The following is an 18,446-nucleotide window of genomic DNA, read 5'->3' as shown; positions in this document are numbered from 1 at the left end:
AGCCGAGTGTTCAAACTCGGTTTGTTCGAAAATTAGTAGCTCGAGTTCGGTTGGTTCGTTTTAGGATCGAGGTGTTCAAGATTAGTTCGGTGGCTAAACGAGAATTTGTAACAATTCGAGTTTCTGCAAACGAACAGAGTTACAACTAACTCGAGACACTACAAACAAACCCAGACGGGCCAATAATTAAATACACCCTCCGTCTACATTTTTTTAGTTCTTCATTCCATCTTAACCGTATAGTAAATTTTGTTGTATTTTTATTGATAATACTTTTTATATGTAATATAGATCTTGTTTGTTAGATCACGGTTAGTACTATGAAATAAAATTTTCAAAATCACCTTAAACATTATAGATTATAAAGTACAATCAATTGAAAAGTGACAATTTTTGAAAATGGACTAAAAAATTGGGATGAAAGGAGTATCAAAATATTTGATTATTTTGTCAAGTTTTTAAGGGTCCCTAGTTCCAACAGACCTTTTAAACACCAACTCATTCTTCAAATTTTTTCTGGCTCTTCAAATTTGACATATGAATAGTATTAAAGAATTCTATTGATGTACACAATTACGAGTTGAGTTTTGTTCACGTTTCACTTAAGAAAGTGAACATTACTCTCTTTCCTATTGGTTGAAATAGTGTGGATCCCTCTACTTAAACAGTGCACTTTTTTTCATTTTACCTACTCACATCTCTTTCAATACTATCTATTTAACATATTCTCCATTAAAATATTATTACTTTTATTTTCCTTTTTCTTTTTTGGGAGAGAGAGAAAAAAGACACACGGTGAATAGTGCTTAGGTATATTTACCTATTCACTGTTCATGAATGGATGTTACCTAAGCCTTTACCTAATCTGCTGCAATACTCATTTGGAGGTTTTTCTTAGCTAAAATACTCTTTTACCTCTTCTAATAAACCTGCTCTAATTATTCAGAATGCCGAGTGGAGTAGTAATTACGGCTACACACCCAAGGATGGGTGTGCAGCTAAACACTAAACTTTTTTTCTTTTGAAATTTACTACTAGTAATATTATGTCAGGTTCTTTGTGAACACAATACTCAAAGAACTTTGTTTAAGCCCGGCACGAGATCTTTGAACTTATTGTTTCTCTTTTGCATTTCTATGGTTGATGCAAAGTGGAATGTTGCATTAAGATATATGGAATTTACTTATGCTTGCAATGCTTCTGTTTTGCAAAAGTTTTGCTGTTGTCTTTTGCAAAGTGGAAGTTTGGATCAGAACTTTTTTCGGTTGTGCTTTTCTTGGCCCAAATGAAGCTTCTAAAAAGTATGGAATTTGTTTATGTATTTTGGCCCAAATGAGAGCAAGTAAGTTAAGACTTAAGAGTTAAGACATATAAATCTTTCATTTTTAGCCCAAATAGGCCCAATATATGTGTTATTTCACTACTTTGTTCCATTTTTTGAGGCCCAAATCAGGCCCACAAAACAAAACAAAACCAAAAGTGAAAATGATGGCACAGGGATTTGTTTTGATAATTAATACTCGTCAAGGACATGTTAAGAACATTTATTATTGCTGAAAATGCTCTTGACGAACATTAATTATCGAAACACGTCCTGGGCCGTCATTTTCCCTAACCGAACAAACCAAAACCCAAAAAATCGATGTCCCTTTCGGTAGCTAAATATGGAAAACCAAACCGATATTTTGGTTTTTAAAATACCAAAAAACTAAACTGACCGAACCGATATCACCCCTAACTGCTGTAATATTATGTCAGGTTCTTTGTGAACACGATACTCGATGCATTATTGACACTAACCGTTCTAGGTAACTCCGATTCGAACGCCTAATGCATTTGCTCAAATAAAACACACTCAAGGAAAAATAATAATCTATTGGTATTAGTATCCTGCTTTGTCTTCCCTCTCAACGATGTTCGCCAATGTACATTGCCTATGGTATTATCATATTGGTTTGGTATTCATGACATCAACTACTTTTGATTTTTCTTTGTTTAATTAGCATGCGGTATTATGGACAAATTTCTACAAAAATTTTGGTTGATAGTAACACCCGAGATTTTTGTTAGCGAATCTCTGTTGACTTGACATTAAATTTTCATACGGATTCATGACTACGACAAAATATCCTGTTGTATAATTCTAATAATAGGGACAAAATAAGTACTACTAGAATATATCCCAAAAAGGGTTTATGCCAACTTATTCGCCTTAATTTCCCACAAAAGCATATGAGTGGATTATTGTGCCGGTAATATTTTTTGGCTCAAAATGTGAGAACTCGTAAGAACAATTGTAATCCAAAATATACTTTCTTATTTTTTTCATCGCACTATACATACTAATGGAGTATATGAGAACTCGTGTATAAATTATTGGTTAACAAGCCCAGTAAAGTTGAAGTAATTTTTGACACCATAATACAGAAGGCCTGGAGCTGTACTGTAGCCAGTATAGTACTAATTTGAAAAAAAATAAATCTAAAGCATATACTAAAAGATGCTCTAGGGCATATCATTTTGCAGAGGACGCACCCGGCAAAAACCTTGCTGAGTCGGTGGTTACGTTTTTGTCAATTGCCTATAGATGGAATAACCTCTAGATTATACTCCTATTAACCAAGTTTGGGTTGCTTAGGTGAGCGATATGAGATATAGTGATAAAATGCCTGAATACATAAGTCCCAAAAAAAATGGGAAACTTTGGTGAGCAAGGATAATCTTTCCACTGAGGAAAAATAGTGGCTTTAGAGGAATGGTGTCAATGCTCACTCTTCGAACCTGTGTTTCTTACGGAATGGGAGATGTGTAGAACGATGGATGGTTTAGATTTGTATACGATTCGTATGCGCTCAGATTCGATCCGAGTCGTCCGTGCCGAGAGGTCGGTCGCTTTACACCCGTTCCGCAGCATCCCCGGGTCCGTTTCTTAGTGCAATCAGATGGTTTAAATTGAAATGTTTCAACGTAGAATGCACCAAGATATACATATCTCTTACATGTACTGCACAATAGCTATTTATGCAGACCCCAAACACCACTCATGCTATGGAGGGAAAGTGGTCCAAGATTAATGTAACCACAAAGAGAAGAACAAAACAGAGGGAGACAAAAAACATTAATTAATTTCTTCCCCATGCCATTCAATTTCTGCTCGTCTTCTTTCGTGTAGAAAACGACCCAACACACTCGACTGACTTTGGGACAAACCTAAATATTACCTGGGTGATTTCATGAATCATGAAGTATCCAACGGCCGGAGAACCCCTCAGCACAGAGGCACAGGGGTTTTCCGGCACAGAGGATCTGGACTCTTGGTTAATATAGTTTGATAGCATCAATTCTGTTCACGATTGCCTTATTACGAATACTTTTTTCACGGTTGTGTTACGGTCATGTTTGATACCGATTATGAAGTGCTACTAGAATTTTAATTCTGCACCAGATTATCGCCCTGTTTGGTACATATGGAAAAGAAAAAGAAGAGAAGGAAAAAATTTCGTAGGTACCAAACAAACCCCAGGTGATGCAGTTAGCAACAAGATGTTGGTTTTACACAAATAGGAGAAGCTTAAGATGTTGAATTTCTATGCAAATCACCTCCGCAACTTCGTTATAACTCTCATTTTAGAGTGTATAGACGTTTCGCTATTCCAAAATACCTCTTTCACATCAAAGATGAGCTTAGATGGCCCCGGAATTGGTAGTTCAATCCACTCCTCTACGTCGAGGATCCAATTGTGATGCCCAAAGGTGATTTTGGCGGTTTTTAGTACCCAAAAAAGAAAGTAATAGGGAGTGTAGTCGTCCCTTCCAAGGTGGAACCATCACTGCTTGTTGCCTCAAGATGAATAACCCAATCAAACCCCATTATATTTCAAAAATCCTATGTGTACCGACCATTTTTGGACCGAAACCGTACCGACGGCCGCGCGCGGCCGTCTCCGGCCACCGGACGGCCGATCCGAGCCGTCCAAAAATTTTAAAAAAAAAAACCGAGGGGCCCTACGCGGGAATTAACGTCATCCGATGTGTGTAGGGTGCTTGATCTAAACACCCTATTTTTCGTGTATACATATATACACGAAAAATAGGGTGTTTAGATCAAGCACCCTACACACATCGGATGACGTTAATTCCCACGCGGGGCCCCTCGGTTTTTTTTTTTAAAATTTTTGGACGGCTCGGATCGGCCGTCCGGTGGCCGGAGACGGCCGCGCGCGGCCGTCGGTACGGTTTCGGTCCAAAAATGGTCGGTACACCTAGCAGTACTCATTATATTTATGGATGTAACTTAATATATATGCGTACAGAACTTTGCTCTGGCTTTAATTAAGATTCCTACAGGTGGGCAGTGAGATTTGTCCCCCAAGATTAATCAAGTTGCGTGTAACTAGCCCGAACACTTGAATTATCAAAATAGTGCATAACCAACAATAAAAATGCATCATTTTCTACCAAGGTGAGTATTTCCCTTTGCTCTTTCAAATTTTTTAAAATTTTTTTTATCAGCCTTTCCTCTTTCATTTTGAAAGGCCAGATAATAACGTCAATCCCATATGGTTATTATAGCTTCTTCTTTTTTTGATCACCACATGGATTTTTATTTTTTATTTTGATAGAAAGTGCATTAAGAAATTTACATCCCTTGGTACTTAGCCCCCTCCGAATCCTTGAGTAACAGAGTACACTAATTCATGAAGGAATTGAAACATAATAATGAGAACCCTTTCCAGCAATGTTGTAACCAATCGCCAAGCCATCAGCACATTTATTTGCCTCTCGATCATCATTAAGAGGGTTGAACATGTGATTTGCAATATTACGATTCAATAGCTGATTAATAACATTCGATTTGCAACTTGGGGGAATTCGGTTTCAATGGGAGATGGGGTAAAAAAGTCCCAAGTAGTGGACAAGTTTTTATGGAATTGCTCAAATATGAAATGGACAAAAAGAAATTTCCCATACATAAAACGGACAAAAAGAAATTCCCCATACATAGAGTCGGTTTATAGTCAAATCTGGGTTTGGACCTAAGTTGCACCTTATTTTTTCGAAATAGCACCCGAGAATGATTGAATTTAAACCTAAATTGCTCCAAATTTCGCATGTATTTTTTCGAAGCAGCGAGAACGACTGGATTTTTCAAAGTAGCACCTGAGAACTAAATTGCTCCAAATTCCCCATACATGTCCGTTTCATGTATGGGGAATTTCTTTTTGTCCGTCTCAACTCTTGTCATGAATCTGGAGCAATTTAGTCAACTCAAAGTGCAATTGTTAGGACACAAGGTGCAACTTAGGTCCAAATTCAGTCATTCTCAGGTATTACTTCGAAAAAATAAAGTTTAACTTAGATCCATATAAGGTGCAACTTAGATCCATACAAGGGGCAACATAGATTCAAACCCAAATTCGACCACAAACCGACTCCATGTATGAAAATTTTCCTTTTGTCCGTTTCATATCTGAACAATTCCATAAAAACTTGTCCATCACTTGGGAATTTTTTACCCTATCTCTCACTTAAACCAAATTCCCCCTTTGCAAACTTTGTGATATTGCAATTATGGCCATAGAATTTAGAAAGACCCTCCCGAATGGCCATATTCAAGAACCTATGCTTTCTGATTAGAAATGCTATCAACACAGATAGTAGTACACGGATCGTGCACATACAACTCCGTGGGGCCCACTAAGGAGTCCCCAAAAATAATCCAAGCCGGTCATTAGTTTTAAAATGACTTTCTAATTCATCATGTAAAAAATCAATTCAATCCAATACCTCTAAGTGTTTGATTCAATCGGCTAAATGTTTAATGAGATTTTAAAATCCTAAAGTATAAGCGAAAATTTGAATGATTACATTAAGTATTTAAAATATTGGATTGAGCTAATTTTTTACGTGATGACTTAGAAAATCATTTTAAAGCTAATGAATGGCTTGGATTGTTTTTGAGGACCCCGTAGTGGGTCCCACAAAGTTGTATGTGCACGATCTGTGCACATACTATCTGTGTTGATAGCATTTCTATTTCTGATTCAGAAAGTCTACACACACATACAATCTGTGCACAGATTGTGCACAGATTTTGTTGTGGGGTCCACCACGGGTTCCACACAAATCATCCGAGCCGTTCATTAAATGTAAAATATTTTTTCAAGGGTCCCCGTAAAAAATAATCTCAATCCGATACCTATAGATACTCGATCCAATCGTATAACTTTTCATTATCCGAAAATCTGAATGAAAAATTAGATGGTTGGATGAAGCACCTATAGATGTTGGATTGAGCTTATTTTTACGGGGACCTTTGAAAAAATATTTTACATTTAATGAACGGCTTGGATGATTTGTGTGGAACCCGGGTGGGCTCCACAACGAAATCTGTGCACAATCTGTGCACAGATTGCTGTGTGTGTAACACAGTTCTTTCTGATTTGATGGCCTGTGGCGCCGCTATTGAAACTCCATTCGTGTTCAACTTCATGAAGCCTAGACCTGAGGGATCCCACCGGCCACCCAACAAGGATTTGTCTTTTGTATTTGCGGTTGGACATGAAGAAAAGGAATTACCGCTCCACTCATTTAGCTGATAGTCTCATTAAGGTTATTAGTAACGCATCTTTCGCATGAGGTAAGACCTACACATATATAGAGTCCACACTATGTGAGAAATCGTTATTAATAATCATTGTATTGGAACTTTTTCTCACCACTTGGTACTATGGCCCAAAACTTTAGGCCAACCTAAGGCAAATAATGCAGGTGCGCGAATTTAAAAGCATCTTTCAAAATTCTCCCAAAAAACAAAAACTCATGAGTACGAGGTTTGAAAGCGCTAGCAAAGGCTATTTAGAAAGATTATGGGCGCAACTATGACTTCTTTCTTTTCTTTTTGCTAAGCGATACATCAGCGAGGGTTAGAGAGGTTATTAGTAAGTTAATCTACAAATGGTTCAAAGGTTATCTATAGCCCTGAACCACAAACGCTCCTGACAAAGCTCGACCCCTGGCCTCTCAGAGGGGAGGATCGGGAAATACCATTGGGCTACAACAGCACCCCGTTCGTTTAAGGGTTTTAAATTTTGGATATATTTTAATCATTATTCTATTTCTCTTCAATCATTACTCACATTTTTCTCTCTATCTTTCTCTAGTCATTATTCCTATTTCCTATCATTACTATATTTTTCTCTATACTCATTACCTATAAATTTAAATCAAAATTCAAAATTTCAAAATAAACGTGGTCACGTGACTTCAAAATGGGAGAAATGTCACTAACAACTCCTCCAACTTCAACATTTCGTACACACTAGGAAGAAAAAGGACCTTGCCCCCTACAATGGGACCATTCAAATTGACAATTTTACCCCACATAGCAAATCCAAGTCCCCTACTCTTATCTGCATTCAGAAAGGCCATTTTGGGGTAAAATGCAGTAGAACTTATCCACATGATAGTACTCCTCTTTTGTGTTTGCCGGGTAGCAGTACTTATCCACATGTGACCATGTCAATAGAGTACTCGAGTCCCGGTCCATTTTTAGGTTAAAGATAATTACCAGTACTCCTTCAATGTGATTATTGCTGATTCTGTCACTTTTTTTTTTAACGTTATTTTTCTATAAGTATATTTTTTATGCAAAAATATGTTATAAGGAAGTGACGTTAAAAAAAAAAAATAGCAAAATCATTTCCTAAAAGAATCTCTCTCAAAATAAAAAAAGCATCGAGAATCGCATCCATTGACATTCAAAAGGAGGGGAGAACCGAATAAAGAGCATGGCAGCCCCTGGAACCCTACCATCTGATAAAGCCATACAAAGCATTTCACACACTCACATAGGATAGTAGTATATAGAAAACTTTTATTGAAGAATCCCGCACGTTATTTACATACGGACTTTTAATATCAGAGAGCCAAGATTAGAAGTTCGCACGCAAAAACGTGCAGAATTTCACTATAAATCGATTCTGAAAATACAAGAATGTCAATTCTATATATATTAGTAGTGTGTACATATATAAGGGTGGGTAATAGGTAATTTCGTGTTATTTTCGTGTTATATATCAAAATCTTATTTATAAAATCTCACAATATTTTTCAACTTATCAAATCTTTTGTGTCATTTTCGGATCGTGTCATTTTCGAATTGTATTATCATGTCAAAAAGTCTTACTTTTCGCTAAATTTTTATTTTTTTTAATTGACATTTTATCAAACTAATGTCCACTGTATAGTATTACCCATAAAAATATTTATTTTTAGCTCAATTATATGAATTTATTTTGTTTTTCGTATCAGGCATGCCCACCCCTATATATATATAGAAAATAAATTCAATATAAATTTATTATCCTTTCAAATACGAATAATAAATGCACGAAAAGATTGATCCTTTTGTATATCCACATACAAGAAGACAAAAACCTGATTAATTGTAATGTGAGGAATGTGAAAATAACTACTAGTAACAAAAAGGTTCACCAACACACAAAAACTTAGCAACTAAGCAAAAATAAATCCACTCTCATTAAAGGAGGAGTAATTAGAATATTTCCCGGAAAAAAAACTCCGACTGAATTATCGGCCGGAAAAAGACTCGCCGCCGGCGACTGCCCCCTGCTTCATTCACCCAAATAGAAAGAGAAAGAAAAAGAAAAAAAAAACGGGCAGCAGAAAAATACTCAAATGCTTGGAAATAAACACTTCTCCATAGATTATATAGGGATTAACATTCAGCTGAGGGAAAAAAAAAAAAACACTTTTTCTCTCTCCCCAGACCACATTTCAAAATCCTACACATTCGGACTCCAAAGCCCCCACAAACGCGAATTGAACAGCCCCACCACGTCCGGCAACACCTTCCTCACCAAACCCTTATTGTAATTATCCACCGCCGCCGCCTCCCTCCCCACCGCCGCCACCACTGCCGCCGCCTCCACCTCTTCCGCCTCCACCTCCACCGCCACCGCCTCCTCACTCTCCGCCTCATTTCCCACCACACCCACATCAAAACCCTCCTCAAGAACCTCCTCTGTCTCCTCCTCCTTCGCCTTCTCTCGCCCCCGCCGTCCGATTCTCTCTCTCCTCTTCCCCTTCCCGCTGCTGCTCCTCTTCACCTGCTCCTGGCTGAACAAGAACTCCTCAAACTCCTCTATCGCTTGGTGTATCAGTTCCTTGTCCGGCGAGGAGTCCTAGCGGAACCAGTAGCTCCTGTAGCAGTCGAAGCACTCGCAATCGAAAAAAGGCGCCTTGTGAATAAGGCCACCACTACTGCTGCTACTACTACCCAGTAGTTTCTTGCCGTTGCTGCTTTTCTTGATCTTTTCTTCTGCACTCGAAGGAGGACTCGGATTGACCGAGTTCATCGATCTTGTGACCATGTAGGCCAACACTTCTTTGTCTTCGGCCGAGAGGACGGAGATTAGAGCGAGGATGGCGGCTGGTAGCAGGGCTAGGACGGAGAGGGCGTTTTGATTTGGAAGGGAATTTGATGGAGGCGTGGACGAGGATGAAGATGACGATGAAGGGGAAGGGTGGATTTTGCCTTTGTTTTTCCTCATTTTCATGGTTTTCTTGGTAGCGGATTGCTGGGTTTTCTTGTGGGTAGTGTTTTTGGTGATTTTTTTGGGATGGGTGTGATGAGGGGGTTGGAGAGAGAAAGGGGGAAGAGAGAGTGAGAAGGGTAGGGTTTTGTTTTTCTTAATAGGCACGGCAGGCCGAGAGGTCACCGTACCTTAATTTTCAGGTTAGACCGAAGATTATTCTACGCGACGAGGTGGAGCGTGCGGTGTTATTCCGCAACTTTAAAATGCGGATCTTTTTCATTCACTACTACTATTATTAGTTTGTTTTGTTTTTATACTTCAATGAAGTAGTTTTGCTTTAGACGAGCCTCTTAGCCCATCTGTTTATCTCTTCTTAACCCTCATTGATATATATTATATATTAATAAAATAAATTTTGCTTTGGAAAAAAGAATTTTCAATATAAATTTAGCTAGAACAATCAACTACTACTGATTAAGTTGTCTGTGGATATTTTCAAATGAAACAGACTTTTGTATTTAACTAATCCTAATTTCCTTCTTAATTGAGATTAGCTTAGGGTGAGTTTTTCGTAAATAGTTTATTTATTGCTTAAGGACTTTACATAAATTGTTTTCTCTAAATAGACTTTTAATTGATGTACGTGAGGAGAATGACTTGTTTCGAAATCTAAATTTTAGCTAATTTAATCAGTTCAAATAATAGAGAAAACCCAACCTAAGTGGTTAGTGGTGTAGTTTAATTTATTTTCGGAGTGTAATTTTGTTGTGCAAATTGAATCATGCTAATGTAATAGATACACTAAAACACAATACCATCGCAAATACTCCGTAAAACCAGCAAACGAGGCGAAAGAAAGATTTTCTCACTATGAAATTATGAATAACCAATTAATGAATAACCAATTAATTGACCCGAGTGTACACGCGCAAGAGGAAGCGAGTAGGTGTTAGTTTTGATGGTCAAGGAAAGGGCTATTACCATGTCTCTCGGATGGATGCGTCTGCTGCTAAACAAAAAGGACTCTGTTTTACTGTTAGCTGAGCTATACTATCTACTAGCCGCCCAGTCCAGTAGAGAGAGGTAAACCATACTTTGATTCGCTCCCTTCATTTTTTAGGGAAAGAGCCCTGTAAAGATAAAGAACAAATCTAGTAGTAGAGAGAGGTAAACCATACTTCTTCTTTTTTCCAATATTGTATACATCGACGGAGATTAGTGAGAAAAGTTAATGAATTAGTTCATAAGGGGTTTAGAGGCTATTTTATAGCTCTGAATTCACAAATCACCCACAACAAGATTCGAACTCTGGTCTCTCATAAGGGAGAGTCAGGAGTTACCAATTGGGCTTTGATTCAGCTGAAAATGCTTAATGCACCTGTCAAAGGTGCACTGACCGTCACGGGGCTCAGTTTGGGTCCCTCACTAATGATTCGACCTATTTGATAATTTTAAAATTATTTTTTGAGTGGTTCCGGGAAAATTAGCTCAATTTGATACATATACATATTCGATTTAATCTTTTAATTTTTCATTCAAATATATCCTATAATCTAAATAAAAAATTAAAAAACTAGATTAAACACCTACACGTATTGAATTGAACTGATTTTGACCGAGGTCTAACCACTCGAAAACTTATTTCGAAATTATTGAACGGATCAGATCATTCGTGTGGGACCCAGAGTGGACCTCGCATGGTGGGCGGTGTACCCTTTGGTCGGTACCCAAAGAATGGTTATGATATTAGTCCGGTTTTTAGATGGAGAACTTGCGCTCCACACAAATGACTAGGTTTTGATTCTTGAGTTGTGAATTCTTTTGTCCCCATAAACTTGCCCCAAACCCGCCCCATCCCAAACGGGGCGAGTTTTCCAACTCATTTTCGGGTATAGGGTCGAGGTCGCGATTAAAATTGCAAAACCCAATCGGATTCAGGTAGGGTTCGGGGTAAAAGTACCCCGCCCCGACATATACTTATATTATGTAATGTATATAATTATATTTTTATCCTAATTTAATTATCATTATACTTAAAATTTAACATTTTTACCCTAATATTATTATCTCATTATACTAAAAAAACCTTATTCTTAACTTTATATTTTCATCATTATACTTTCTTTTTTTTTCACCATTATACTAAACTACCACTTTTTTTTATAACTATTTTCTTTTATTTTGCTTTTAGATTACCAAATTTTTAAAATTTCTTGCAGGGCGGGGCTGGTAAACCCGTTTCTCGATCGGGACTGGAACGGGGATACCAAAAAAATACCCGGTTGAAGTCGGATCGGGTCGGGACAGTGTAATAATTTTCAAGCCGGATCGAGATACGGAAAAACCCGGCCCATTGCCATTCCTAACTCTGACCGTGTCTAAAAAAACAAACAGTATATACTACTTTTATTTCGCACACGCACTGTTGAATGGTCTCTCATTTTCAGGATAAATAAACTGTGTTTTCACGATGGTCCATTGCAGGGGAACTGGAAAACGACAACCGACCAAAAAGGAGGCGTTTATTAAAGCACATGTAGCAGTGCATAGCATAATTTGAGTTCCAAAAGTGATATACATATATATATATATATATAAATAAATAAATAAAGAATCACCACCACGGCATCCCCACTATCTTTCTTTTCCCGATCTTTCCCGCTGGACCCTAGAAAGTACTATATAATAAGTAGTAGTAGTAGTACTGATTTTCATACTCTAGTTTTACATCATCATCATATCGTAAAAGAAGAAAATTGATTTGATTTAGAGCTTCGATTACACACTATAACAAAAACACTAAGAGACACATTTAAAAAAATTCTTATAAAAAAATATAGTGCAAAAATCATTTGCCCTAAAAGAAATGAAAATGTGAGTTCCATTTAGTGTCATATTTTTTGAGATTTTGGACCAAATTTCATGCTTTATTTGTCAAACTTTTTGACATGTCTTATGTCTGTTTATGACATATTTTTCACACAATACTTGTCGTTAACTCCGTTCCCCTAAGATTCTTATTTTTTAAATACTTATTTTTCGATTTACGAGACAAGTCATTTATTCACAATACATCACCTTTAATTCAAAAAATAAGTGCCTATTTTTGTTAGCAGAACGGGGCCTAACTTACTATAATCCACATTCTCGCAAATTGATGCAGGGCGAAACTATGAATCAAAGAACAAATGCACAACAAGGACAATCACAAATGAGATAGATTTAGAGACTTTCTCTAGACTCTTTCTCATTCAATAATAATCAAAAACTGCTTTGCTCTAAGGCTTCCAACTCATTATATGGGGAGCAAACCCTAACCCTAGCTGGAAAATGAAAAAAAATACTAATTTTGGAAAAACCCAAAATTATTATAAATTCAGAAAATATAGAAAAATCTAAGACTTCTCCAAAAAGAATGGACTGAAACGAAAATTCCTACTAAAAGTTACTCCATAAAGAAAACAAATATTTCCTAAAACGGCCTCAAACGGCTAAAAAGCACATGGCCAAAAGGCGATGTGTCTTGATCGTTGGGCCGTTTCAGTTCGAACCTAGGTAAGCCCGACTCCTGATTCCATCGTCGCATTGCCGCATATTTTAAATTTAACACAATATATTTGTTGAATTATAAGTACATTTTCAAATATATTTATTGAAAAACTAACATACAAAATTTAGTTTTCGAGATTAATAGACCGTAGAACACTGCTCACTGCTCAATCAGTTGAACGCAATGCTAATTATCACTTCAGTCAATTGACTGTCCAGCAGTCGATATGTCATTTTCATCTGACATGATAAACTATTTTGAGTTTACACTACATGGAACAGTGCACTATGAACGATTTTTGTGACAACCCAACCTAGTCATACAACCAAATTGCTCAAGCACGAAAACACACATAACCAGCGAGGCTAGAAACAACAAAAGCAACCAAGCCTTTCCAAAAGGAGTAGCATCCCATCACACACGCCTACCAAACTCTTAAGCATACAATTGGTCGATCACAGCAGTATCACACCATGTGACAATGGCATGAGTGATGACAATACTTACTCCAGTTTCTAACCACCCTAAAAGAGCTAACATGGTAGTTTTCCGAGTCGTCGTCCTTGTCTAATATCCATTGTTGGCTACAACGGCATGAACATCTTTGATCTCGTACTCACTTAAAAGTTTAAGCCGATGAAACCGCCCCAAATGTTCCGTTCTCACTTTGTGCGCATGTGTTTTTGAGTTCCCACATGTACCAAGTCGTAGAATGTGAAAGTAGAACCAATTTCCAATTATAAGGGAATAAGCTTAAACTCAAGTAAGATTAAGCTCATCTACTAGAGAAGAAATGGTCACTCTGGAAATTGATACTAACAGTTCTGAATTCAAACGACACGGCCAACTTAACAAGAAGAAAACCCAACAAAATTCATACACGTAGAACTGCTTACTAGGTTTCGGAAAACAAAAACACACCACAAAGTACCTGCGATGTGCTACGAAAACAAAATCAATCAGATTTCTTGTCTGTGACCCGGGAATTATCTGCAGCTGCGGAACGCTTGTCCTCTGCAGTTTTCGCAAGTATCTCGTCCCTCTCCCGGAAATATATCTCGAACGCCTTTGGAAGGAATTGAGGAATCAAGAAACCAAAGAGATTGATGGAAAAGTAGATCAGATTGGCAACTGCTAGAGTTCTCCCAAACCAATACCATCCAATATCCTGCACCACCAAACATTATTATTAGGACCCACTCTGCCAGTATGCAAATAAAAGATTATTCCCACATGCAATTCCCATACTCATATATATTCTCAGATAATATGAGCATTTCAGATTTCATTTTCCTTGCCAAAGCCATATGTTAGCAAGACCTCTCAAACAATGCTCTTCAATGACCCGCTAAATCTGTAGCCAAAAATAGTTTTTGTTAATTCTTGAGCCATGTTGGCCACATGACCAATAGGCATTGCTGTATTTCAGGTTCAAATCTGCAAGAGTTGTTCTTATCGATCCAATGCCTACGATTAGGTTAAACCAAAAAATTGATTTGGCACTGGAGCAACTTCGGAAAATAAGATCATAAGAGCAGGCGAACTAATGTGCTAATGAGTTGCCAAAGACAAATTTAGCTTGTGAACAACAGAATAGTAGCTCCACTAGTGAGCTAAAGCTATTGCCAAATTTCAGCAAAGCCATTTGTTGTTCCAAATTTATCAAACTTGCCACATCACCATGAATGCATTGATCCAACCATAGAGAAAGAGCAGTTGAACAACATTGATATTTCTTTGCATCTTGACACTCTTGCAACATTTTTTGTTTTGGGAATTTTTTTTTATTTTTTTTGGGGAAATGACACTCTTGCAACTTGCACCCACAGCAAGTCAAAAAAATGTTATCGCTTAGCCAAAATATCTGGAACCAATGCCAATAAATGGCTTCAGTTCTGAAGAATTCAATAAAACCAACGGCGATGCACCAAGAAATAATAGCGGGAGTTCATCCTTTTTTTTTAGCTCGGCATGGAAGTTCATCCTTTATGACAGTTCTTGGCAAAATGGTCTTTCTGTAGATGAAGTATTAGAATATACGAGAATTTGGGCATACAAGAAAGATCAATTGTGCAAATGAACACTCACCTTGAAAGGGGCATTGGCAGGCAAAGCTTTGTTGATCCACACATCCTGTATCCAATCAATGATAACAAAGATCCTCCTAATAGTATACAGCAGCGGAACCAACGCCCTCACGGGAGGGGAAAATAGCGCTAACCCACTGATCACATTCTCGATTAGAATCTGACACGCAAGCAAGAACAAGTGGGGCGCCGCGGATCGCACCGCATGATCATCGCCTCTAGCGAATCCACCCAAAACATAAGCAAGTGGCAAAAACAGCCCTATTGTCGTTCCCACCACCACATACGCGCGAAAGAGTCCACTTCCTCGGAAGATTTCAGGTGATCTAGCGGTGGTACCATGTGACGGGAAGGCTAGTCGTGATAGGGCGATGAAATAGGCTGTGGCAAGGACCGGAAAGATTAGGTCTATGAGGGGGACAAGCCCGCTGGCTGAGAAGACCATTATGAAGGCCACTAGTTGGAGTTCAACCACGCGGAGTGAACCCATTGTACCTCCCATTGCTACCTGGCTCCGCTGCTGACCATGCTGTAGGGGCTTTTGGTTGGTGTCCATAGTGGTGGTTTCATCAGGCTCAGAACGAGGAGCAACGGCTAGGGATATGCCCGACATTTTTCTTCTGCTTGGTTCTAGTCTGTTGACTCTGCTGTATGCTGGATTTTCTCAAGGGTTCAAAGGAAGAATTTTTAGATACTCATTTAAGAAGAGATGAAACTTGAAACCTGAAAAGACAAGGTACTTCTTAGGCATACAGAGAAAATAGCATCTTCATGTCCATCCATTGATAAGCTAGCATTTAGATGCAATATTTACTAGTGATCACAACCAACCAAACAATATAAACATAATCTATTTTTGCTATTGACATCCACTACGTAGTGTCGGATTGGGTTCCTTCTCCTTCGTTCTAAAATCCCACACAAACTCTCTCTCTCTCTCTCTCTCTCTCTCTCTCTCTCTCTCTCTCTCTCTCTCTCTCTCTCACACACACACACACACACACACACTTACTTTTACACGTGCTCGCGAAGAAAAAGGGGTCCACACAGACACACTAACACACACTCTCACAAAGGGACAGGGGTCTACTACACACTCTGCACAGCCCCCTCTCCCCTTTTGTGTGTCTGTGTGAGTTTGTGTGACTGAAGTGTGTTCCTTCTCAGATAGGATTGTCATGTGAGGTGGACACATGGCTTATTTTCGAGATGAGAATCATGTGACGTGGGCATGCGGCTATGTGATAAGGTGCAGATACACGATAACTTCATCCATAAGGAGGACAAAAAAAACGTACCTAAAGAGTGCATTTCCTATACAATTAGACCTTTGATCCAAAAAAAAGCTAGCAACCAATGACCTTTAACCAACAAATAATTCAAAAGGCCTGATATTCAAAATATTATCGGCGTAACTAATGAGCCAGTAATACGCTGCGCAGGGACAGGTAGGATAAAGGAAATGAATGTACACGAGTGACTAGTACAGAAACGTATGCAGATCAAAATGACTTCAATTTAAGTTCGAAGGGGAACAGGGGATTCAAATGCCCAACAATTCAACAATGGCTTAACAAGCCTAACAATACTAACAACAAACTGAAGCTCTTGGGGACAAAATTGCATTGCATCCACCCTTCTGCCAAATCCCGCGTCAAAAGCCAAAATTTGGCTTCAACTTTGACAACTGCCAAACTTGCCTCATCATGTAAGCAATTTGATTTGCATACTTAATGAGATGAGTTTAATCTAAAGATCTGATTTTCAATTTGATTTTGCATACTTAATGAGATGAGTTTAATCTAAAGATTTGGTTTTGAGATTGTAACGAAATGGCCCCAAACCGGTGCGGTTGCATTGTTTTTTTTTTTTTTTTGTTTTGTTTTTTGGCAATGTAGCAAAGCTATTTGGCAATGTCATTTTAGCACTAACCGATGAACTTGCTCCTAACCACTGCTGGCTTTGGGCTAAGGCCCAAGAGGCTTGAGCCTTAAGCCCCAAAAATATCAAAAAATTAGAGCCCTACTTATTTTAGGACCTAGTATATATGTATTGTTTTGGAGCCCAATTTTAAATCAAGGAAGACATTTTACATTTGGAAAAATGGAACACGGAACGCAGAAAAAAACAAAAAGAAAAAAAAAACAAAAATGAGGAATAAAAGGTCACGGATCGCCAAAATCCCTTGGGCCCTTTAAAATTATTCAGTGTAGTGGGTGCATGGATGCATATTTTTTTCTCCTTAAACACTACTACTCCAGTACTTCCCATTACAAACAAATACTATATCGGAATCAAAATTATTTAGTGTGATCGACTTTTTATTTGATTTTCGTTTACAATTACTAAGGGCCTCACTTTTAAAGATCGTCTTAGGCCTTCAAAATCTCAGAGCCGACCCTGCTCCTAACCTAACAACCGAAAGAGGAAGTGAAGAGTTCTTGTGTGATTCAGCCAAAAAAAAAAACATCTGAAAAGAATCCCAAGGGGTTGACCACTTGGCCTGGACTCAAGGATTTGCCGCCTCCAATTCTACTTGTCAATAATTTTTAGGATCACCTCACCCCGTATAAGAGTGTAAAACGGCCGTGGGAATGGGAGGGGCTACAAGAAATCATTCGAGGTTCGATCAAACTGGTCCCGAATACCTTACATTACCAAAACAAAAAAATTCATACCAAGCAGAAAAACTTTACATAAACGTGGGATCTGAATTTACGAGACCAATAAAGGAAGAAAGAAAATAATGAAGGGATTCTTACTGGTTAAACGAACTCGAACACGAAAGAGTGCAGATTCGAAAGCAAAGCTAACGGGGTGGTAAAGAAACAGAGGGATTAAAATGGTCGTTTTTGTGGCCAAAAATTGGGCAGAGCCTACGTTGTCTTTAACGGCTTTTACAAGTGTAGCTTCCACGTGATGACACGTGTTGGCCTGTCGATTTGGAGTTGACACGTATCGGGCTGACGACTCGGGTGGAGTTTCGAGTTTATCGGTTGAGTTGTGGAGTGTAAGGCTTTGGCCTTTGAGATCGGCAAAGAGGTGCTTATAACAATAGACCTATGGGTACACCATTTCGTGTAAATTATTTGTACACTGTATTTCGGGATTTCACACAAATGATCGGACTTCGGAGTTTCTTTATTTGGTCAAAACACTTTTATAAAGATTGTTGTAAAAAATTAGTTCAATTGGATATCAATAAAGGTTTGGTCGATTTTATGTCCAATTTGCTAACTAAAATTTGAG

General features: G+C 38.1%; 2 protein-coding genes across 3 annotated transcripts; both read right to left on the bottom strand.

Moving 5' to 3' along the window:
• Positions 1-8,704: 8,704 nt before the first annotated feature.
• Positions 8,705-9,895, bottom strand: LOC131310776 (uncharacterized). The gene has a single exon (XM_058337971.1). It carries the CDS (start codon positions 9,579-9,581, stop codon positions 9,207-9,209), a length of 375 nt encoding a protein of 124 aa, XP_058193954.1. The 5' UTR covers positions 9,582-9,895; the 3' UTR covers positions 8,705-9,206.
• A 3,925-nt stretch (positions 9,896-13,820) lies between these two features.
• On the bottom strand, positions 13,821-18,103 carry LOC131310871 (uncharacterized). Of its 2 annotated transcripts, none has more exons than XM_058338118.1 (3): positions 17,960-18,103; positions 15,199-15,920; positions 13,821-14,278 (listed from the first exon to the last, which is right to left on the bottom strand). In XM_058338118.1, exons 2-3 carry the CDS (start codon positions 15,808-15,810, stop codon positions 14,066-14,068), a joined length of 825 nt encoding a protein of 274 aa, XP_058194101.1. In that variant the 5' UTR covers positions 15,811-15,920; positions 17,960-18,103; the 3' UTR covers positions 13,821-14,065. The 2 variants fall into 2 exon arrangements, with proteins under 2 accessions (XP_058194101.1, XP_058194102.1); XM_058338119.1 differs by having other exon boundaries at positions 15,199-15,851.
• Positions 18,104-18,446: the final 343 nt, after the last annotated feature.

Source organism: Rhododendron vialii, chromosome 12a, assembly GCF_030253575.1.
Source record: "Rhododendron vialii isolate Sample 1 chromosome 12a, ASM3025357v1".
NCBI classification, from domain to species: domain Eukaryota; kingdom Viridiplantae; phylum Streptophyta; class Magnoliopsida; order Ericales; family Ericaceae; genus Rhododendron; species Rhododendron vialii.
Note: the sequence above shows the minus strand (reverse complement) of the source record. Positions and strands in the feature narration are given on the sequence as shown.